Source organism: Palaemon carinicauda, chromosome 28 (genome assembly GCF_036898095.1).
Source record: "Palaemon carinicauda isolate YSFRI2023 chromosome 28, ASM3689809v2, whole genome shotgun sequence".
Taxonomy (NCBI): domain Eukaryota; kingdom Metazoa; phylum Arthropoda; class Malacostraca; order Decapoda; family Palaemonidae; genus Palaemon; species Palaemon carinicauda.
In genome coordinates, this window is record NC_090752.1 from 79,091,989 (window position 1) to 79,116,988 (window position 25,000).

Below are 25,000 nucleotides of genomic sequence, written 5' to 3' on the forward strand. Positions count from 1 at the left end.
ACTAGTTGTCTAGCAGCAGGCCTGAATTCTGCGAGGCGGTACCAAAACTGGAAGTACAACATTTGTCCTCATAGCTAAACTCATTATTTGGTATCTCTGGTTAATGAAAATCCGTGATGACATTGAAGGAAATCTATGCGACTTGAAATATTTACATTTATATAAACATATCAAACCCAAATCATTCACTTTTCATGATCGGTTTAAAAATCATGTAAATCCTTAAAAACAAGTGCAAATGATATTACTTCACAATAGCTAGGAGAAAAAAAATAAAACTATATTGTTTTAGCATTAGATAAATTCTCTAAATAGGTTATTCATCAATTAAATATAGTTTTGAAATTGATGTCATGAAATTCCCTGTCAATAAATATTGCTTAAAGAATTTGCTTTCAAGCAAGTTTTGAAATTTCCCTTAACATCCCCTACATGCTATTAGATTATTGGTAGCAAGAAGCATGGCCTTTGAATCATTGCATATCACTTTTAGCTATCTCTACCCCGTAAATCATAAGAAATCATAGCATATGTCTCTCATATAGATTGAAGACTGTCTATCATATTTGTTCGATGTCCTGAAATTGTGCTAAACGATTAATTTCGATTAATTTACAATGTATACAGTCATTACTATTTCACACAGGCAGTAACCTTCCTTACAGACTATCTGAATGCCTCACAGAATTACAAGCTGCATTCTCATACTTAGAGAGAGGGCGGAAACTATAACAGAGGCTTAGCACTCTGTATATGACCAAGAACTCCCAATGAAAGACGAGTATTGCAAAGGAAGGTGTACATCACTTATCTTCCTACTGTGGGATGAAATACTATTCAGAGTTTAGCAACCACTAAAAGTATTCATCAGTGTGTCTAGGAAAGGGTTTTGGCTAGTCCAGCAGTCAGCCTAGGCAAATATTCTTCCTCTGTTATTTGGCTCAAACAGGATATATTACGCACGTTATCTTCCAGTCTCTGCTCCAGATGAGGCTTCCGCCATAGGAGATTGCCACAAAATTTTCCGATACATGGCATACAGTAGAGCTCTCATATGTCATTGGTGTTTTGCTGGATTATGTATTAGAAACAAGAATGATATAGATACCAACCTGCAGATAACACCCAACCAGTACAGATAAAGATAAAAGCATCTGCCACTAAATGGAATTATAATGTGAAGAATATACGTGCCATGCTTTGGTGACTATATGTAGAGACCTTTAATATTTCAGAAGCACCCACAAAGTTGATCAACATAGCTACAACAGCAGATGTGCCAGACGTCATAGAGAAAAGTCTCTGTAGAGCTCTTGGCAAGGGTACCACCATGGCTCATAACCTTCTCTAACCTGGCCTCTGACAATCCAAAGAGATTCTATGTTTCTATACATCGTTCAAACATCAAGACCAAGAAAGAGATAAACAAGAATGTCAAAATCGAGTAAAAAAAAAAAAGCCTAGATAAGTACATTGATGTTGTTATGTATGATGGCTGTGCTTTCATCCAGTCGCTGCCTTCTCCCTCTGCCACACTTCCAATCACTTTGAAATATATAGCCAGTGGGTTCCTATCCCATGTTACACAAATACGCATAGCATTTGATGTATATAGGGAGACCAGTACAAAGTATCAGGCTAAAGAAAAACATGCAGAGAAATCAGGATAAATACACAGTGCATATGAAATAAGACCGAGTACTAAAATACCAGCTGAACACTAGAATCAGTTCCTGGCAATTGTACATCTCATAGGATTCTACATTGATTATAAGGAGAAGGGAACTAACCCACAGGAAATAAGTCTATACATCAAGATTTGGATGGAATCATGAATATCTGCTTTGACATTATTTCAAATCAAGAGGAGGTAGACTCTAGACTTGTCCTTCATGCCTGTATTGCTACAAATATTGGAGTAAAGGTAATAGTAGTTTGTAGGCCTGGCAAAGACGTTCTGTTACTCCTGCTACACCACTAACTAATAAACCACAGAAATTGACATCCTGACTGGCAAAAGAGGAAAGTTCACAGCAATCACTAGATACATTCCCGTCCACGTATTGTATGACTCTCACCAAGCTTAAACATAGTTTACTTCTCCAAATTTACTGTATCACTGGTTGTGATACAAACAGTGCATTAAAAAAAGGCTAGGAGGAGGTCGTTAAGGTCATGATGAAGGTTGCAGCTCAATTTGAACTTTGTGCCACACAAGGAGAGAGTCTCACCCTTGATGAATCCCAGATATCAAATGCTACAAAGTTTGTTTGCAGACTGTATAGGGACAGCAAGTGTAGCTTACTAAATGAACCTTGTTGTCATAAAGTAGAGGAAGGAGCATCTGTGAGGGAAATGCCATAACTTCAGAAAGTTTCATGTTGCATCTTCAACGTGCCATGTACCTCCTCTACGTATGGAAACATGCCCACATTCCAATTCACAATATCTCCCATACACAAAATATGGTTATAAGAAGTCTGAAAATGGAATAGTGACGCCTAGAATAATGACACAAAAGGGAGCGGTAGCAGAACTGCTGAATTTTGTGGTTTGTGAATGTTCAGAGATGTTAAGCAGCAGGAACTGTTCTTGCTTCAATCTGAATCAACACTATACAAGTGTTTGTGCATTTGAAGCTGTTCTAGATGGAGATGGCACGTGTTTGAATGCCTTGACAATATAGCTTACACCAATCTTGATAGTGATACTGATGATTGATATTGATTATCCATATAAAGGAGTAAAGTAATTTTACTTAAAGATATATATTTTTCACGTAACTATGGTATAGAGATATAATAATTAGTTTGTGGTAATTTGTGTTGTTGATGTACCATGATATTAAGAATTATAGAACACCTAAGTGATACAAACACTCATGAAATAACAATTAGACTAATAATTTCCAAGCAGAGCGTTATAGCCTTGGATATCAGTTTCAAGGCTTCATATTAAATGTTTAGCGCAATATCCAATGTTCTATATTCATTACTAAAAATATACAAACGTTTTACTTACTTTCTTTTAGAAAATCAAAGTGTTTTTTTTTAATACATTTTAAGGGTAAGAAGTAGCATCAAGTGTTCCGTAAGTGTATATAGAGACAAATTCTAATACTTTTTTTAAAAGCAAAATCTTGACTCATCAATTGAGGGAAATTTTTGCGACGTGGCAATTTCAAAACGAGCTTGAATTTTTACTATAATTTCACAGTTTATTAATCGTTAGATTATTTAAGGAACTGACTAAATGTCAAGTGGTGTAGTTTTATATATTGTTTTCAATATCACAAAGTAAAATCATTTTGTTTACATTTTAGTTAATTGCATAAAAATTCAGAACCATATATGAAAATTCCTGGATTTAGGTAGGTATGATTACAAAAACGTCAATTTTTCAGCTTGCACCAGTTATCTCCAATATCATCATGGATTTTCTATTTCCAGATATACCAGTGAACAATTTTTAACCTATGAGGACAAATGGTTTATATTGGGTTTAAGTTCTGGCTTAAATAGGAAACTTAATGGGATATTGCCCAGATATAACAATAGTTCTGGCACATCTATTTTCCATCTTAAAAAAACGCTTGGGAAAGGAGAGGGTTAACAATGTTTTAAAAGTATTTATTTTATTTTTTTTTTTTTTGGGGGGGGGGGGGTTGTTAATACACATTACACATTGAGATTCACAAGTGTTTTTTTTATTTTATGTTTTATAAATTTTTTTACATTTCTTTTATTTTTTTTTTACAATTGATTTCACCTTTCACACATGGTCCTTACGTTTCCTCTGCCTCACGGATGTTTATTTTCCTTCTGCTCAACAACTCTGATTCTTTGTACCCTTCCATTCACAAATAGCGCATATATTATACTGACGCCATTCATCTTGTTTAACAATAACTTTGAAAATTAAAACCAAGTTTTGAAAGGCGTGGGTAAAGAATGATACAATCGTTAGACTTGAAGGGAAGTCTTTGAGAAAAAAAAAATACGTGAAAAGAACGGGAAATTCTTGGGGGTAGTAAAAATAATGCAAGACTAACGTCTAAACAAATATGATAAAGCAAGATAAACGGAGTGAATGAAAAAGAATGTCACACACACACTTTATTCACAGGCATATATATATATATATATATATATATATATATATATATATATATATATATATATATATGTGTGTGTGTGTGTGTGTGTGTATGCATGCATGCTAGTATATTTGTACTGGGAGCCCATGAATTTATCGACAAACACAATTCACTTAAATCCGAGTAAATCTTTTATTACTATGTTGGGAAAAGAAAAAGTATGAAGTAAAGAGAAAAAATGTTTATCAAGTTTCAAAAAGCCTTCGAAAATAATCATCAATTATCTTTTTTAGCTGTTCACCGGAATTGCAATATTTTTTTTCTCTATAGTTGCGAGGATTTACCCGACAGATATTGATCGATTTTTATATCTTTATAGTTTGTTCTTTGTTCGCGGTATCCAGAAATCTGTTTCAAATTTCTACTATATATATATATATATATATATATATATATATATATATATAAATATATATATATATATATATATATATATATATATATATATATATATATATATACATATATATTTATATATATATATATATATATATATATATATATATATATTCATATATATATATATATATATATATATATATATATATATATATATATATATATATTTATATATATATATATATATATATATATATATATATATATATATAATGCCAACATATTACCCGTTTGAGAATTCATCATAAAACCTCTGATTTGGCCAAGTTTCCGCTCCCGGACCCACTGATTTTTTAAAGCTTGTTCATGAAGCTTAACTACGCTCGTTAAAATCTTTCAGTTGAATTTCTGGCATCAAAGAGCTTCATTGTAATAATTACTAGGGAAATCTATGTTTCCGGAGGTAGAAGAAATAGATAAATAAACGAAACTAAGATTAAGAATCACAATTGGTTCCTTTTTATTTTAGTATTTCTTTTTCTACATCTTGTAGTATTTGTCGCAATCTACCAACTTTTAAGTTGGAATTTCTGAAATGTGGTGAGTTTGATTCTCGACCGAGGTGGACTGATCTGTGCGAAATCTGTCTAAAGGTTTAAAGGTTGCTTATGAATGTCAGAGGCAAGGGACAATGACAATGTCCTAGAGACTGACCATATTTACACATGATCAGCGCCCCATCTGGGACCAGGGACTGCTAGGCAATGTCTGCTGATGACTCAGCAGGTAGCCCTATACTGTAGACTCCCCCAATCACACCCAACTCCATATTTAGCTCACACGGATGATGAGGTAACGGGCGCTGCAAGAAACTATAGAGCTTAAAAAGGTCTCGAACCCCAGTCCAGTAGATTGTAAGACGGGGACGTTTCCAATAGGCTACCACAACCTTAAGTTCTTTGAGTATTTGATAACCCTAATGATAGATTTGGTGGTTGATGGTTTGACAACTGGTGTAACTCAACCAGTGTGAAGAATGACCAACACCCTTAAGAATTCACCCCCTCCCCCCCCACACACACAAGGAGGAAAACGGGTATCCTCTGCAAATATTATTTGAAAGTTTCCCAAATTCCATCAACTTTATAATGACACTGATTAGAATTATAAAGTGTTTGGGAACATGATAATTTAAAGATAGAAATTGTGCATAGAATATATTAGATAATGCGTGAAAAAATCCTCACAATGATTATGTCACCCGTTTGGTTACCTCCTTAAATATTAACCTTCGAGAATTTGTTCTTATTTTATGGAATACACGATTCATGGAATGTTTCTTTCCAGCTATCCTGTTTTCCTTTTATTTCTGACATATTCTTGTATTAATATGAGCATGCCTGTCGTTTAGTATGGTAAAAACAACTATATTCCTACCACTTACCTTTACTTTTTCGATTTGCCTTCACGTTTTAGAGGCAAGGGGCAGTGACAATGCCCTGCCTAGCACAACAATGCCCTAGAGACTTAACCATATATACTTATAATCAACGCCCAAGCCCCCGTCTCCACCCAAGCTAGGACGAGGGAGGGTCAGGCTATGGTGTGGAACCTCCCAAACCTACCATCCATAGCTCATAAGGATGGTGAGGTTGCAGACACTACAAAAAACTATCGAACGTGAGCGTGGCACGAATTCCAGTCTGGTAGATCGCTAGGCAGGGACGGTTCCTATATGCTACCACAACCCTAGACTAGACTGGAAAAGACCCTTACGCTATTACTCTCATAGGCCATTTTTCTTAAATGAGTCAAAATGACTGACATCTCCATCCCCAATGACATGACGAGTGAAATAATCTTTGCTTTTCATCCCCGTGAAATATTTCCCCATTGCATTTCGTTGAAAATTGCTTGCGAAATGGGGAGACCTCTCACGTGGTCAGTTAACTTTCATTACCGCTGCCACCTCCTTGCGTGGACGCAGAAATATACCCAAAACAGAGTAGCTAGAGTTACTTTCCAGGGAGCCACGTCACCATACATACCACTCGAAAATGGCACTCCACAAGGAGGGATATTAAGCCCCTTCTTATTCAATGTACTCATTGAAAATATATTGAAAGAAGACTACCCGGAGGGCATTCAAATCTTCATCTACGCAGACGATATCTGCGTTGTCTGCCCACACATAGTCAACAACAAACACCGTAAAATGCAAATTGCCCTAGACACCATTGCAGCAAGCTGCCAGGTCTTAGGACTGAAAATAAACCCGAACAAGACCAAAGCCATGGCTATCAAGCACTCTCAACCACCCCCTCCACTAAACCTACTAGGAACGCCTATTGAATGGGTCAACAACTTTACCTACTTAGGTGTTAACCTCAACTTCAGGCTATCACCCACCCCCGAAATAACGCTCCTCAAGCACAAGGCCAACAGCCGACTGAACGCACTCCGACGCATCACGTCACTAAATCAGGGTGCAACACATCACATTCTAAGACTCTTCTACATTCAGGCTGTACGCTCTTTGGTAGAATATGCAGCCCCTGTTCTCACTACCCTTAGCCCTACACAGGAAAAGTCCATTGAAGTAATTCAAAATAATGCCATGAGGACCATCCTCGGTGCCCCGATTTGGACCAGGCTCTCACTGCTTCGAGCCGAAACCCATCTCCTGCCACTCACAGATAGGATAAACTCACGGAACAGCTCTATAATCTTCAAAACTTTCAAGACCAACCGGAACTGCCCACTCCATAACAAACTTCAAGGCCTAATCTCTCTTTCGGAAGATTTGGCCCCTCCTCACACCTATGCTGGCCATCTTATCACAGCCCTAAGATCCAACGGCTCTCAGACAATGCTATCTACACTCAAAAAAGACACCTTCCACCCGGACTTTTCGGAAAAACCCCCCTGGATTCCCAGCCCAATCAAGTACCACTACACCACCCTCCCGTTCTCCAAGGCGCTATGCCCACCAGCACAGGCCTTTAGAGCAGCCCTTGATTCGATCACCCTCACGCTCGCTGACAATGTGTATTATACTGACGGCTCTGTAGACAGGGAGGTTCCTGCGGCAGCTGCAGCAGTCTACTCCCCACATTTCTCGGACTGCTGGAGGATCTCCAACAATGCCTCCACACTCCAAACTGAATTAGTTGCCATACTCAAAGCCCTCACACATTCACTCACCAGTCAAGGTAACACCACGATACATACTGACTCCAGAGGAGCTTTGGCAGCAATCAGGAGCCAAGATATCCGAGAAAACACACTCATCATCTCCTCTATCAGACAGATAGCCCACACACATGCTCTCCAGAATCGACAGATCACACTAAATTGGATCCCCAGTCATATAGGTATACTCGGTAATGAAGAAGCCGATCGATTAGCAAAGCAGGCCCTCCAAGTCACCACTATCAGTATAACCCTTAACCCATCGCATGAACAGTTCAAATCAGCAATGAATGCTTACTGTCAAACACAACTACATAGCTCCATCAGACAAGCCCTATTTGCCTCGTCAAAATCAGCAAAATGGTATATCAACACTACCAGCCTGGCACCACATGATCTACCAAAGAACACGCCCCGCAAACTAGCAGTAATCTACCACAGACTAAGGTTAGGGTACCCCTGCTCATGGGAAATCATCAACCCTGAGGGTAGGCAATGCAAGTACTGCGAAGCTGTTCCGGCACTCCCACTAGATCATTACCTCATCCACTGTCCAGAAACCACAAATCTGAGACAAAACCTCGGCCAAGGAGTGCCACATACTGCAGAACATGTGACTGCCCACATTCTCAAAAACATAGAGACGCTTGCAGGTTTTCTGCGATCTTACCCCCCACCTAGGTAAGAAGAGTCTCTCCCAGCCTATGCAGATATCAACTCTCAACCACCCTTAGCCTTCTCTCCTTGGTTAAGGCTTTCCTCCGCCCTCTTTTGCCCTCTAACGCAAATCACTCCGCTCCTCTCCCAGCCCCTCTAACTCACTGGGACCAAGTTCTATAACCTTTCACCCTTAAAACTTCATCTCAACTCTTTAGCCCTCAACAGGACCTAAACACTGGGTCTCTCGACCCTGCCTGCTTAAAGCAGGTATTCATATAAGAAAAATCCTTTCGACTCTGTCCCTGGCATACCAGAGCCATACCCAGTGACACCAGGCAAGCAGTAATAAGCACTTATGCCTAAAACTGCTTCTTTCCCCTCCCCCCGAGAACCCTTCCCTCCTCTCCCAGTCTCTCTAACTCACTGGGACTAAACTCTTTAATCTTTCACCTTTGAGCTTAATCTCATCACTTTGGCCCTAAATAGGCCTAAACACTTGGTTTCTTGACCTTGCCTGCCTAAAGCAGGCATTTCTATAAGTGAAATCCTTTGACGCCGCCCATGGCCAGCCAGGGGCTTAATCAGTGCTGGCCCTTGGGCTGAGCAAGCTCGTAACATGTTGTGAAATCTACATGACCTTTGCAAGCAGCAATAAGTACTTACACTTAAAACTGCTTCTTTCTTCTCCCACTGAAAACCCTCCTTTCCTCTCCCAGACTCTCCTACTCACTGGGACTCTTTACTATACAGCCTTTCCCTTACCACTATAAAACCTCTTTTCGCCCCTAACTAGGGAAAAGAAAAAATATACTTCCAGGCCCCGCTGATCGTCAACCACCACACCTACCCGCCGGGGAAACCACCTAGGGGCTAGACGCACTGTCAAAAAGCCCCTGTCCGGAGAGAAGCTCCGGGCAATCTAAAGAAGAAGAAGAATTACCGCAATTCCAAGGAAAGGCTATGACTCTCAGAGAGATACAGAATCACAACCGACTCTGTCAGTCATCAGTATAAATGATGAAATAATTCCAGATCCCATGAAAAGCTTGTCAGCTATTAAGGCGTGACTCTTTTGGTATTTGAATATTTCTTTTGTTTTATTACCATCACATCTTTTTGTCTTTTTTTGTCTTTTTTCTTCATCCGTGAGGTATATATGTATATGTATATATATATATATATATATATATATATATATATATGTATATATATATATATATATATATATATATATATATATATATATATATATATATATATATATATATATATATATATATATATATATATGTATATATATATATACAGTATATATATATATATATATATATATATATATATATATATATATATATATATATATACATATAAATATATGTATATACATATAAATATATATATACTGTATATATATATATATATTATAATAACCCTCCTATCCTTATTTAGCATTTCTAATTACACACCTATTATTGTGTATGATGTTAGCGCCATCTATTGATTGCTGATTGTAGCGGACAGCATGGATGAAATTACCTCGTGTTATTTTTACGTATGTAATCCTTGGAAATGTTTACTTCCAAGCTCTGTCAAGTTAATACTTTTGAGTTCGTTATCCGGTGGCTTACGATTCACTTGTTTCTAGTACAGTAGTTATTAAGTGGTTATTTGTTATTATTTTGTTATTATATATTCAGACGTGATTTAAAATAAGTAAAGTCTTTGTTTAATCTTAACTTTAGTTTGATTATTCACCTAATATATCTACTGTACCTACATGAAGTGTTGCCCTCATTACTGAGAATTGATGAATAGTCAAGTGGAAAGCTGAAGTTGTGACAAATTGGGGGACTGTGTCCGGGATCTACTTACGTATGTGTTGCGCTTACGCTCGATCTTGACGGATTATGAAATTCATTTTGTTGTTTCTCTATAATGAAGGACAACATGAGTGTAGTGTATTAGTGATATTTTGCTAGTTTATAACTGACCACCACCGGATAGTGTTCTCCAGCGCGCTCACACTTTCACTTAGAGAATGTCTTGTTGCTACACGTCATCTTAAGCATACATCGAGATTTTGGAGGACGTGCAGGCAGGGTTATGGCAGCCTAGAATTCGTCATTCTTTTAACCCTCGACTCTGTTGACTACCATCGCTTAGCGATATCTTCATAGTCGCCCCAACTTCTCTAGGTGCTTCGAGGCATTCAAAACCTCATCATAAGGAATTGAAAGATTCCTTCCTTAGGAACTTCTGTTCCTCTTACTCAGGGTACGACCTTCGCTCTTTAAGGGATTTCGGCTTCATATTGTTACGACCACGTGGTCAAGAACTTCGTTCTACCTCGATGGATACCTGAAGGTTTATTCCTTGTTCAGGTAACTGTTGGTACTGCCAATTATTTACTTCATTAAGAATATTTTATTCAAGATTATTAGTGGTTGTGCATTATTGGTGAACTAAGTTTTCTGATAGGCATGGATTATTAAAGCCTTGTTCATCTAAGTGAATTTCTGAACATTGTAGGACTTAAGGATTAAGGAAATTCCTGTGGTTTGTGGGTGCCTTCGCACCATAAATCCATGAATGACCTAACGTTTTTAAGTTGTATAGCTTGTGTATGGTAGTAATATAATTTCCAGTGATATTTTCCATTTTATCAGTATGGAGAGATGCCTTTTGATCTTGAGAAATTTTTAGGTGCACCCAGGGAGCACCTGAATACACTACAGGAAGCTAAAAAGGACCAGCTTCGCCAAATAGCTGTAAGGGCAAGAATATCTGTAGGTTATGCTGTGGTGAAAGCTGAACTATGGGGAAAGAGATTAGATTTCCTGATAAATAGTGGTAACATAACTGAAGAAGAGGCTCTTCCCTTAAGGTCTTTAACACTTGAACGAGGTGCTGCTTGTACAGTTACTACAACTGAAGACCCAGAGATAGTGAAATTGAAACTCCAACTTGAACTGCAGCAGCGAACAGTCGAAGCTGAACAAAAAAGGCTAGAAGCTGAACAAAAAAGGCTTGAAGCTGCAAATGCCGCAGTAGAAACTGAGCAAAGAAGACTTGAAATAAACGGAAAGAAAAAGTTGTGTTGGAAAAGGAACTATCAGCCATAAGAAAGGTTGGCCGAAAAACAGCTACCTGATTCTTTTGACCTTAGTAAAGCACGCAAACTCCTGCCTGTCTTCGATGAAAAAGATCCTGATGTATTTTTCATTACTTTTGAAAACACTGCAATGTCTCTCAACTGGCCTAGAGACCAATATGTTTTCTTAATCAGAAACTCCTTTAAAGGAAAAGCTGCATATGTGGCAGCACAACTTGTCCAAGAAAGGGATTATGAAGTTTTTAAAACTGCCATATTAGATACTTATAGTGTTACAGCAGAAGGGCATAGACAAATCTTCAGACAAACTTTGAAGAACCAAGCTCAAACCTATCTAGAGTTTTTCACATTGAAGTTGAAGCAGTTTGATAAATGGATAGATAAGGAACAAATAACTACTTTAGAACAATTAAAGAATTTAATAGTTTTAGAAGAATTCCTGAGGCGTATTCCAGCTAATGTGGCAATGTTTATCAGAGGAAAACAAGAAAAAGATGGAAAAAGGGCTGCCCTATTAGCTGATGATTACCATCTCATTCATAAACTTAAACCACATTCGTCCTCACCTTCATCTGCCCCCCAGGTTTGTACTTTTTGTAAGAAAGAAGGTCATCATATTAAAGACTGTCCTAGTCCCAAATGCAAAGCATCTCATGGTAAGGCTTCTCCTAATGCTTTTTCACAAGGACCCAAATCAGGGAATACTGCAAATAAAACGACTCTTCACTGTGCTCAACCTCTATCAGACTTTACAGCATTTACATATCCTGGTAAAGTAAATGATATTCCCGTGCAAATTTTGAGAGATACAGGGTCATCTCAAACTATCATTAGCTCAAAGTTAAAAGATTTAGCTAAACCAACAGATCAGTATGTAACTGTGTCAGATTTGACTTGTCAAAAGGTTTTACCTATTGTACAGATTTCTCTTGATTGTCCTTATTTTAAAGGTTCAACTAATGTCACCTTGTTGGATTCTGACCGGCCTTGCAAGAACATAGACATGATACTTTGTAATGACTTGGCTCAAACTAACGGTACTCCTAGTCTTATCATTACTCAGCCTGAAGTAGTGATCGAAAAAGCTTGCAAAGAGTTTTCTCCGGTGGTAGAGCTTCCCTGCCAAGTAGTCACCAGGTCTACAACCTCAACTTCTAGAGACACTGAACACACAGGTAAGGTGGATCGAAGTACCTTAGGTGAAAAAGTCCTTGCTGATTTTGTTGATATTCCCTCAGATGAATTTGTAGAGTATCAAAGGTCTGATGATAGTTTGAAAGAATACTTTGATAAAGTAAAAGATGATGATGATGAAAGTAAGTTACCATATTTTTATCTTGATGATAACATCCTTATGAGACGTTATAGACCTTTGAAGATTGCAGGACAAAATTCCTGGCATGATAGTTACCAGCTTGTAGTTCCTTCTAATCTTCGTGCAGCTTTATTGGATCTTGCACATTCAGCAGAGTCTCATCTAGGCATTTCCAAAACCTATAAGCGTTTACTGGACGATTACTACTGGCCTGGTATGAAAGCTGATGTAAAGCACCATATAGAATCTTGCCATCCCTGCCAGGTAACTGGTAAACCAAATCAGAAAATACCTCCAGCACCATTAGTTCCTATTACAGTACCTAATTCTTCTTTTGAAAAGGTAATTGTAGATTGTGTTGGTCCACTTCCCAAAACTAGAAAACAAAATTAGTACATTTTAACCTTGTTATGTCCAACTAGTAGATTTCCTTTAACCATACCTATAAAAAACATATCTGCTAGAACAATTATTTTTTATCTTAAAATATTCACCATTTTTGGTTTTCCAAAAGAGCTTCAGTGTGATCAGGGTACAAACTTCACTAGTGATTTGTTTAAGCAAACTTTAAAGCAGTTAAACATCTCCCATATTTTTGCTTCAGCTTATCACCCTCAGACTAATGGAGCCCTCGAATGAGTACACCAGCCCATTAAAAGCCTCCTACGCAAGTACATTTGTGAAACTGGACGAGACTGGGATGAAGACCTAGATCTGCTTATGTATGTACTTAGGAGTACACCTAATGAATCTACTGGAATTTCTCCCTTCGAGATGATGTTCGGCCGCAGACCTAGGACAAACCTTAGTATGGTAAAAGAAAACATCCTAAGAGGTACTTACAAAGACCAGCAAGTAAGTATTCCACAATACCTTCAAAGTCTTAAGGTTAAATTTGACCATATTTATGAATTTGCCAATCTGAATTTAACTAAGTCAGATTTGAATGAAAAACCATTATGATAAAAAGGCCAAAATTAGAACTTTCAAAGTAGGAGAGGATGTACTTGTATATCGACCAGTTCCAGGAGCTCCATTGGGAGAAAAATTTATGGGTCCGTATAGAATCACTAAAAGGTTCTCTAAAACAACTTATGCAATTGAAACTCCAGATAAAAGGAAACCTAGCCAATTAGTGCACATAAACCTTATAAAACCATACCAATCTGCAAAGATTTCTCCACAGGTAGTTCACCTGATATGTAGAGAGACTGATCACTCCACTCACAACTCGAGGATAACTACTCCCTTCGAGACTTCTCCTAACCCGAAAAACCTAGTACCCGAGGCAGTTGATAATGATAAACTTTTAGCTGCTCTTGAACCAGACGAAGAAGAAACTTTGGCTCATAATCATATTTTGTCATGGAAAGATGCTAGTAATTCAGATTCTTCCTTTACTTTCACAGTATCTTGGTCATCTTCCTAAGGTGGAAAAGGAAGAATTAGAGGCTGTTCTGAAGAAATATCCTGCAATATGTTCAGACACTCCTGGTTGCTGTACCTTGGTGCAACATGATATTGTGCTAGAACCAAACACCAATCCCGTTCGTCAACCTTTTTATCGGGTGTCCCATCGTTTATTACCAGCCTTGAAGGCTGAGGTTGAGTATTTACTAAACTAGATTTGGCTGCACCAAATAAGTCTCCCTGGGCATCACCTTGTATTTTAGTAAAAAAGCCTAACAATTCCTATCGTATATGTAGGGATTATAGAAGGGTTAATTCTGTAACAGTCAAGGATGCTTATCCATTACCTAGAATTGCAGATATCATTGACTCTGTGAGTAATACTAAATACCTTACCCAGATTGATCTCTTGAAGGGTTATTATCAAATTAAATTAACAGATAGGACAAAAGAGATATCAGCCTTTATAACACCTTTTGGTCTCTTTGAATACAGAGTTTTGCCATTTGGGATGACTAATGCTCCAGCTACATTCCAAAGGAAGGTCCATGAAGTTACACGTGGTTTGGAGGGTGTGTATGTCTATTTGGATGACATCGTAATTGCTAGTAACTCCTGGGACGAACACCTCAAGATCTTAAAAGAACTCTTCAAAAGACTCCTGGAAGCTAACCTAGTTATTAATTTAGCCAAGACTTCATTTGGTAAGGCAAAAGTTACATACCTAGGACTTGTCATTGGCAGTGGCTTCATATTACCCAAGGATACTAATGTATAAGCTATAACTTCATTTTCCACTCCTAGTGATAAAAAAGAACTCAAAACTTTCTTAGGTATAGTGTCATATTATTCAAAGTTTTGTCCTACTTTTGCCATCATAACTTCTCCTCGACATGTCTTGACATCCAGCAAAGTAAGGTTTCACTGGACACAGGATCACGACAAGGCCTTCCGGCAGCTAAAGGTATTCATGACTTCATCTCCTTTGTTGCAAGCTCCTAATCTTACTAAACCTTTTTTTTATACAGGTCTATGCTTGCAATACTGGATTTGGTGGTGTCCTACTGCAAGAAATCAATGGGACCAGTACTTTTCCTCCTTTGTTGGAACACCTGCTGCCAGTATCTTATTACTCGGGAGCATTCAAAGGCACTCAACTAGGATGGCCTACTATCGAGAAGAATTATATAGTCTTGTTGCAACTGTCCTTCATTTTCATCCTTATCTGGAAGGTGCTGCACGCGTAGTCATTTACACCGACCACAAACCCCTTACCTTCCTCGAAAGGGCCAAGCTTAACAACAAGAAACTACTTCGATGGTTATACATCTTGTCTTCCTACAACATTGAGATCCACAGCATTCGAGGATCAAACAACACCATCGCCGACGCATTATCACGTCTTAGAGAGAAAACCACTTGAATTCACTAAATTTGTCAATCAAATTGTCATAGTAATTTCATTCCTAACAGGGGGGAACTATAATAACCCTTCTATCATTATTTAGCATTTCTAATTAAACACCTATTATTGTGTATGATGTTAGCGCCATCTATCGATTGCTGATTGTAGCGGACAGCATGGATGAAATTACCTCTTGTTATTTTTACGTATGTAATCCTTGGAAATGTTTACTTCCAAGCTCTGTCAAGTTAATACTTTTGAGTTCGTTATCCGGTGGCTTACGATTCACTTGTTTCTAGTAGTTATTAAGTGGTTATTTGTTATTATTTGTTATTATTTTGTTATTATATATTCAGACGTGATTTAAAATAAGTAAAGTCTTTGTTTAATTTTAACTTTGGTTTGATCATTCACCTAATATATCTACTGTACCTACATGAAGTGTTGCTGTGGAGGATTAATTTTATTCTAATTTGGTTTTTTTGTTTTGCCAAATAGAGAGAGAGAGAGAGAAAGAGAGAGAGAGAGAGAGAGAGAGAGAGAGAGAGAGAGAGAGAGAGAGAGAGAGTGTTGTTTTAGTATTGTTAAATAGAGACATTTTGTTTGCTTTAGCTTTGTCATTAATGAGAGAGAGAGAGGAGAGAGAGAGAGAGAGTGAGTGAGTGAGTGTTTATTTACTCAAGTTTTGTCAAACCGCAAGAGAAAGTGTTTATTTGCTTAGTTTTGTGAGAGAGAGAGAGAGAGAGAGAGAGAGAGAGAGAGAGAGAGAGAGAGAGAGAGAGAGAAAGAAAGAAAGAAAGAAAGAGTGTTTATTTGCTTTAGTTTTGTCAGAGGGAGAGAGAGAGAGAGAGAGAGAATTTCATTTGCTTTAGTTTTGCTAGATCGCGCGTGCGCGAGAGAGTATGTGTGGTTGTGTGTGCGTATGTTTGTGTGTCTGCGGTGTGCGCCGAAGAACAAGGGTAATTAGCGAATGATTGGTTGTTGGAAAGATTGTTGGTATATTTGAGGTTGTTTGTTTACATTTTTAGCTAGGATAGGGCGGTGATGAATGTCTTGGGCGAAAGCATTGGATCTCGGACTGTGGAAGGAGTCAGTTGTTATTTTTTTGTTCTTCGAAAGCCGGCTGTTTAGTGTTTTTTTATATTCGGAGTAAGTACTGTTTTATTAATTTTTGTTAGGCGCGTTCGTGAATGATAGAAAGTTTATTGTTTATCTTGATTATAGTGCGATAGTTAAGTTAGTTAGGAGTGTTCATAAGTGTTTTTCTTTTTTATTCTGGCAGGCCGTGATTCCTCCTTTGGGGAGAAGATTTATTTGAATTTGACTATTGATGACCTGGCTTACTTAAGGAACTTGTGTTTAGAATGCTCTAGTGGATTGATCAACTGTTGACGACCTGGCCTGTTTATTAGAATTACGATTTCGATTGCTGTTATTGATGAGGATGATGATGATGATGATGACGATATAGACTGCCAAATTAAGTGAGGCAGTTATAGCAGATTGTGCCAGTGTTGCGTCTGCCAGGGAGTTGTGGCTTTGGCCGAAAAGGATTGTTGGCCCTAGTGTGGCTAAAGAGTTCCACACATAAACAAATATTGGTTTTGGGTGTGGTAATTTTAAGTTGTTAGGGTTTTTTTATTTGAATGGTGTTACGGTTTTATATTTAATATTGTTTATGATTCGTGATAAGTGTTTTTTTTTTGGTTTATGATTGCGTTTACTTTTAAGAATATAGTGTTAAGGTTATGTTTTGTTTAATTTTTGTCCTTTCGTCGAAGAGTCCCGCTGCTGATAACGCAAGGGGAAAGTTTGTTTTGTAGAGACCATTGTAAGTAAGTAAGATTCAAGGGTGTGGGGTTTGTGGTTTGTTTACATTCCGCCACATTGCCCTCATTACTGAGAATTGATGAATAGTCAAGTGGAAAGCTGAAGTTGTGACAAATTGGGGGCCTGTGTCCGGGATCTACTTACGTATGTGTTGCGCTTACGCTCGATCTTGACGGATTGTGAAATTCATTTTGTTTCTCTATAATGAAGGACAACATGAGTGTAGTGTATTAGTCATATTTTGCTAGTTTATAACTGACCACCACCGGATAGTGTTCTCCAGCGCGCTCACACTTTCACTTAGAGAATGTCTTGTTGCTACACGTCATCTTAAGCATACATCGAGATTTTGGAGGATGTGCAGGCAGGGTAATGGCAGCCTAGAATTCGTCATTCTTTTAACCCTCGACTCTGTTGACTACCATCGCTTAGCGATATCTTCATAGTCGCCCCAACTTCTCTAGGTGCTTCGAGGCATTCAAAACCTCATCATAAGGAATTGAAAAATTCCGTCCTTAGGAACTTCTGTTCCTCTTACTCAGGGTACGACCTTCGCTCTTTAAAGGATTTCGGCTTCATATTGTTACGACCACGTGGTCAAGAACTTCGTTCTATCTCGATGGATACCTGAAGGTTTATTCCTTGTTCAGGTAACTGTTGGTACTGCCAATTATTTACTTCATTAAGAATATTTTATTCAAGAATATTAGTGGTTGTGCATTATTGGTGAACTAAGTTTTCTGATAGGCATGGATTATTAAAGCCTTGTTCATTTAAGTGAATTTCTGAACATTGTAGGACTTAAGGATTAAGGAAATTCCTGTGGTTTGTGGGTGCCTTCGCACCATAAATCCATGAATGACCTAACGTTTTTAAGTTGTATAGCTTATGTATGGTAGTAATATAATTTCCAGTGATATTTTCCATTTTATCGGTATGGAGAGATGCCTTTTGATCTTGAGAAATTTTTAGGTGCACCCAGGGAGCACCTGAATACACTACAGGAAGCTAATAAGGACCAGCTTTGCCAAATAGCTGTAAGGGCAAGAATATCTGTAGGTCATGCTGTGGTGAAAGCTGAACTATTGGGAAAGAGATTAGATTTCCTGATAAATAGTGGTAACATAACTGAAGAAGAGGCTCTTCCCTTAAGGCCTTTAACACTTGAACGAGGTGCTGCTCGTTCAGTTACTACAACTGAAGACCCAGAGATAGTGAAATTGAAACTCCAACTTGAACTGCAGCAGCGAACAGTCGAAGCTGAACAAAAAAGGCTAAAAGCTGAACAAAAAAGGCTAAAAGCGGAACAAAAAAGGCTAGAAGCTGAACAAAAAGGCTTGAAGCTGCAAATGCCGCAGTAGAAACTGAGCAAAGAAGACTTGAAATAGAACGGAAAGAAAAAGTTGTGTTGGAAAAGGAACTATCAGCCATAAGAAAGGTTGGCCGAAAAACAGCTACCTGATTCTTTTGACCTTAGTAAAGCACGCAAACTCTTGCCTGTCTTCGATGAAAAAGATCCTGATGTATTTTTCATTACTTTTGAAAACACTGCAATGTCTCTCAACTGGCCTAGAGACCAATATGTTTTCTTAATCAGAAACTCTTTCAAAGGAAAAGCTGCATATGTGGCAGCACAACTTGTCCAAGAAAGGGATTATGAAGTTTTTAAAACTGCCATATTAGATACTTAGTGTTACAGCAGAAGGGCATAGACAAATCTTCAGACAAACTTTGAAGAACCAAGCTCAAACCTATCTAGAGTTTTTCACATTGAAGTTGAAGCAGTTTGATAAATGGATAGATAAGGAACAAATAACTACTTTAGAACAATTAAAGAATTTAATAGTTTTAGAAGAATTCCTGAGGCGTATTCCAGCTAATGTGGCAATGTTTATCAGAGAAAAACAAGAAAAAGATGGAAAAAGGGCTGCCCTATTAGTTGATGATTACCATCTCATTCATAAACTTGAACCACATTCGTCCTCACCTTCATCTGCCCCCCAGGTTTGTACTTTTTGTAAGAAAGAAGGTCATCATATTAAAGACTGTCCTAGTCCCAAATGCAAAGCATCTCATGGTAAGGCTTCTCCTAATGCTTTTTCACAAGGACCCAAATCAGGGAATACTGCAAATAAAACGACACTTCACTGTGCTCAACCTCTATCAGACTTTACAGCATTTACATATCCTGGTAAAGTAAATGATATTCCCGTGAAAATTTTGAGAGATACAGGGTCATCTCAAACTATCATTAGCTCAAAGTTAAAAGATTTAGCTAAACCAACAGATCAGTATGTAACTGTGTCAGATTTGACTTGTCAAAAGGTTTTACCTATTGTACAGATTTCTCTTGATTGTCCTTATTTTAAAGGTTCAACTAATGTCGCCTTGTTGGATTCTGACTGGCCTTGCAAGAACATAGACATGATACTTTGTAATGACTTGGCTCAAACTAACGGTACTCCTAGTCTTATCATTACTCGGCCTGAAGTAGTGATCGAAAAAGCTTGCAAAGAGTTTTCTCCGGTGGTAGAGCTTCCCTACCAAGTAGTCACCAGGTCTACAACCTCAACTTTTAGAGACACTGAACACACAGGTAAGGTGGATCGAAGTACCTTAGGTGAAAAAGTCCTTGTTGATATTCCCTCAGATGAATTTGTAGAGTATCAAAGGTCTGATGATAGTTTGAAAGAATACTTTGATAAAGTAAAAGATGATGGAGATGAAAGTAAGTTACCATATTTTTATCTTTATGATATTATTATTATTATTATTACTATCCAAGCTACAACTCTAGTTGGAAAAGCAAGATGCTATAAGCCCAGGGGCTCCAACAGGGAAAAATAGCCCAGTGAGGAAAGGAAATAAGGAAATAAATAAATGAAGAGAACAAATTAACAATAAATCATTCTAAAATAAGTAACAACGTCAAAACAGACATGTCATATATAAACTATTAACAACATCAAAAACAAATATGTCATAAGTAAACTATAAAAAGACTCGTGTCCACCTGGTCAACAAAAAAGCATTTTCTCCCACTTTGAACTTTTGAAGTTCTACTGATTCAACCACCCGATTAGGAAGATCATTCCACAACTTGGTAACAGCTGGAATAAAACTTCTAGAGTACTGCGTAATATTGAGCCTCGTGATGGAGAAGGCCTGGCTATTAGAATTAACTGCCTGCCTAGTATTACAAACAGGATAGAATTGTACAGGGAGATCTGAATGTAAAGGATGGTTAGAGTTATGAAAAATCTTATGCAACATGCATAATGAACTAATTGAACGACGGTGCCAGAGATTAATATCTAGATCAGGAATAAGAAATTTAATAGACCGTAAGTTTCTGTCCAACAAATTAAGATGAGAATCAGCAGCTGAAGACCAGACAGGAGAACAATACTCAAAACAAGGTAGAATGAAAGAATTAAAACACTTCTTCAGAATAGATTGATCACCGAAAATCTAGAAAGTCTTTCTCAATAAGCCTATTTTTTGTGCAATTGAAGAAGACACTGACCTTATATGTTTCTCAAAAGTAAATTTACTGTCGAGAATCACCTAAAATTTTAAAAGAGTCATACATATTTAAAGAAACATTATCAATACTGAGATCCGGATGTTGAGGAGCCACCGTCCTTGACCTAGTTACAATTATGCTTTGAGTTTTGTTAGGATTCAACTTCATACCCCACAATCTGCACCATGCACTAATTTTAGCTAAATCTCTATTAAGGGATTCACCAACCCCAGATCTACATTCAGGGAATGGAATTGATGCAAAGAGAGTAGCACCATCTGCAGATGCAACAAGCTTATTTTCTAGGCCAAACCACATGTCATGCGTATATAGTATAAAAAGTAATGGGCCAAGAACACTACCCTGTGGAACACCGGATATCACATTCCTATAATCACTATGGTGCCCATCAACAACAACTCTTTGAGATCTATTACTTAAAAAATCAATAATAATGCTAAGAAACGACCCACCCACTCCCAACTGTTTCAGTTTGAAAACAAGGGCCTCGTGATTAACACGGTCAAAGGCAGCTCTAAAATCAAGGCCAATCATACGAATTTCCCGACCACAATCAAGGGATTTCTTTACAGCATTGGAGATTGTGAGAAGGGCATCACATGCTCCAAGGCCTTTACAAAACCAAATTGCAAACTAGGGAGTAGATGATTACCTTCAGCAAACCTATTAAGACGTTTAGCCAGAAGACGTTCAAAAACTTTAGATAATATGGGAGTTATGGAAATTGGGCGGTAATCAGTGGGATTTGAGCTACCATAAATACATTTACATAGAGGAGTAACATTACCAATTCTCCAACTAGTGCTAAAATCTCCTCTTCTTGCTAACTTGCGCAAAATAACATAACTTTGGAGCTAAGAAATCTGCTGTCTTTATAAAAAACAAAGGAAAAATACCATTTGGGTCTACACCTCCATAAGCATCAAGGTCCACCAACAGAGCTTTAATCTCACGAGATCGAAAAGCTAAACTAGTTAGTTTAGCCTCAGGAAAACAGGAATGAGTAAGTTCAAGTTTTTCATTACTCTGTTTACTGTCAAAAACATCAGCCAAAAGGGTTGCCTTTTCCTTTGGACAGTGAGTGACTGAGCCATCTGGTTTAAGTAAAGGAAGAACTGTTGCATCTACACCAAAGAGTGCAGATTTAAGGGTAGACCACCATTTATGTTCCTGAGTTGTACCAGAAAGTGTTTCTTTTGTGGTTAAATTGTACTCCTTTTCAATTAAGGCATAAAAACTCTGAGCAAAAGCTCGAAGCTTAGTATAGTTGTTCCAGGTCAAATCTGATCTGTTACCCTTCCAAAGATGATAGGCCTCCTGTTTCTCCAAATAAGCACGTCTACAATCATCATTGAACCACGGTTTGTCCTTCACTCGGTACCTTAGCACACGAGAAGGGATACGCCTATCAATTATGTTGACTAGATTCTCATTCAAAGGGACAACAGGATCTACACTATTATATAATTGTGACCAATTCAAGCACAAAAGATCATGTAAAATCCCATTCCAGTCTGCTTGGGATTTCATATAAATTTTACAAGAATATGATATATCAGGGACAGGCTGCTCAGTCTTCACTACTAATGAAATCAAGGCATGATCAGATGTCCCGACTGGAGAACCAACCTTACTAGTTGTAACGCCAGGGGAGTCAGTGTATACGAGGTCCAAGCAATTACCAGACCTGTGAGTAGCTTCATTTATGATTTGCTCACAGCCTGATTCAGAGGCAAAGTCTAAAGCTTTTAAGCCATGGCGATCAGTAGGAGAGATAGAACTTAACCACTCCCTATGGTGAGCATTAAAATCACCAACAAAGACAAAAGAAGCCTTTCTATCATCTTCTTGGATCTAACCCATAATGGTAAGAAGACAATCGAAGTTAGAACCATCTATGTCTGGATTCCAGTAGATCGAACACAAATAAAAGTTGTTATGCCTGCCACAAACTTTTATTACCTGAATCTCATGACATCCACATTGATAGCAGGACTTATGAGAAGCAGGGTACTCGGTCCTAATATACACCGCCATTCCCCTGGCCCTAGGGATGGCATCACGTTTCAACATTATTGATGAGTGCCTCATATTAGAAACCAAAGTTTCTGAGCACAAAAGAATATCATACTGTCTGGACGCAACTGTAAGGTCTTGGATATTTGCATGAAGACCACGAATATTGCAATACAGAAGACGACATTGACGAAATCTAGGACGTACTGGTCCCGGATTTCGCTCAATGTCTCCAGACAGCATAAGAATTAATAGAAATAAAAGAGAGACATCATACTTAAAAACTAGATTTACAAGAAATGTAACAAAAACAATACGTACAGAATTATATTGATGATACCCATAGACTATAGTAAAAAGTCGTAAAAACTGGTCAACATGGAGGAGCCGATACACCATGCAAGGCTAAATACCCTCCAGGATAGCCACTTCAACTGAAGGGAGGACAGTAAGGATGGTTTTGAGAAGAAAAATAATCAGAAAAAGGAAAAGACAACCTCTTGATAAACCACCAGGCATCCATGGCCCTTCTATTAAGCCTGCCCAACACACCATTTCAAAAAAACAAGAGGAAGAAAAAAAAATAAATAAGATAGAATAGTGTGCCTGAGTGTACCCTCAAGCAAGAGAACTCCAACATCCTTATGAGACGTTATAGACCTTTGAAGATTGCAGGACAAAATTCCTGGTATGATAGTTACCAGCTTGTAGTTCCTTCTAATCTTCGTGCAGCCTTATTGGATCTTGCTCATTCAGCAGAGTCTCATCTAGGCATTTCCAAAACCTATAAGTGTTTGCTGGACGATTACTACTGGCCTGGTATGAAAGCTGATGTAAAGCACCACATAGAATCTTGCCATCCCTGCCAGGTAACTGGTAAACCAAATCAGAAAATACCTCCAGCACCATTAGTTTCTATTACAGTACCTAATTCTCCTTTTGAAAAGGTAATTGTAGATTGTGTTGGTCCACTTCCCAAAACTAGAAAACAAAATTAGTACATTTTAACCTTGTTGTGTCCAACTACTAAATTTCCTTTAGCCATACCTATAAAAAACATATCTGCTAGAACAATTATTGTTTATTTTCTTAAAATATTCACCATTTTTGGTTTTCCAAAAGAGCTTCAGTGTGATCAGGGTACAAACTTCACTAGTGATTTGTTTAAGCAAACTTTAAAGCAGTTAAACATCTCATATTTTTGCTTCAGCTTATCACCCCCAGACTAATGGAGCCCTCGAACGAGTACACCAGACCATTAAAAGCCTCCTACGCAAGTACATTTGTGAAACTGGACGAGACTGGGATGAAGACCTAGATCTGCTTATGTATGTACTTAGGAGTACACCTAATGAATCTACTGGAATTTCTCCCTTCGAGATGATGTTCGGCCGCAGACCTAGGACAAACCTTAGTATGGTAAAAGAAAACATCCTAAGAGGTACTTACAAAGACCAGCAAGTAAGTATTCCATAATACCTTCAAAGTCTTAAGGTTAAATTTGACCATATTTATGAATTTGCCAATCTGAATTTAACGGAGCCCTCAAACAAGTACACCAGACCATTAAAAGCCTCCTACGCAAGTACATTTGTGAAACTGGACGAGACTGGGATGAAGACCTAGATTTGCTTATGTATGTACTTAGGAGTACACCTAATGAATCTACTGGAATTTCTCCCTTCGAGATGATGTTCGGCCGCAGACCTAGGACAAACCTTAGTATGGTAAAAGAAAACATCCTAAGAGGTACTTACAAAGACCAGCAAGTAAGTATTCCACAATACCTTCAAAGTCTTAAGGTTAAATTTGACCATATTTATGAATTTGCCAATCTGAATTTAACTAAGTCAGATTCGAATGAAAAACCATTATGATAAAAAGGCCAAAATTAGAACTTTCAAAGTAGGAGAGGATGTACTTGTATATCGACCAGTTCCAGGAGCTCCATTGGGAGAGAAATTTATGGGTCCGTATAAAATCACTAAAAGGGTCTCTAAAACAACTTATGCAATTGA

The 25,000-nt window shown here is 37.8% G+C and overlaps 1 protein-coding gene across 1 annotated transcript; it reads left to right on the plus strand.

Annotated features, from left to right (window-relative positions):
* Nucleotides 1–6,416: 6,416 nt before the first annotated feature.
* LOC137621900 (uncharacterized) lies at nt 6,417–13,486 on the plus strand. Its single transcript, XM_068352404.1, has 4 exons — nt 6,417–7,932; nt 8,245–8,368; nt 11,196–11,394; nt 13,379–13,486. Exons 1-4 carry the CDS (start codon nt 6,417–6,419, stop codon nt 13,484–13,486), a joined length of 1,947 nt encoding a protein of 648 aa, XP_068208505.1.
* Nucleotides 13,487–25,000: the final 11,514 nt, after the last annotated feature.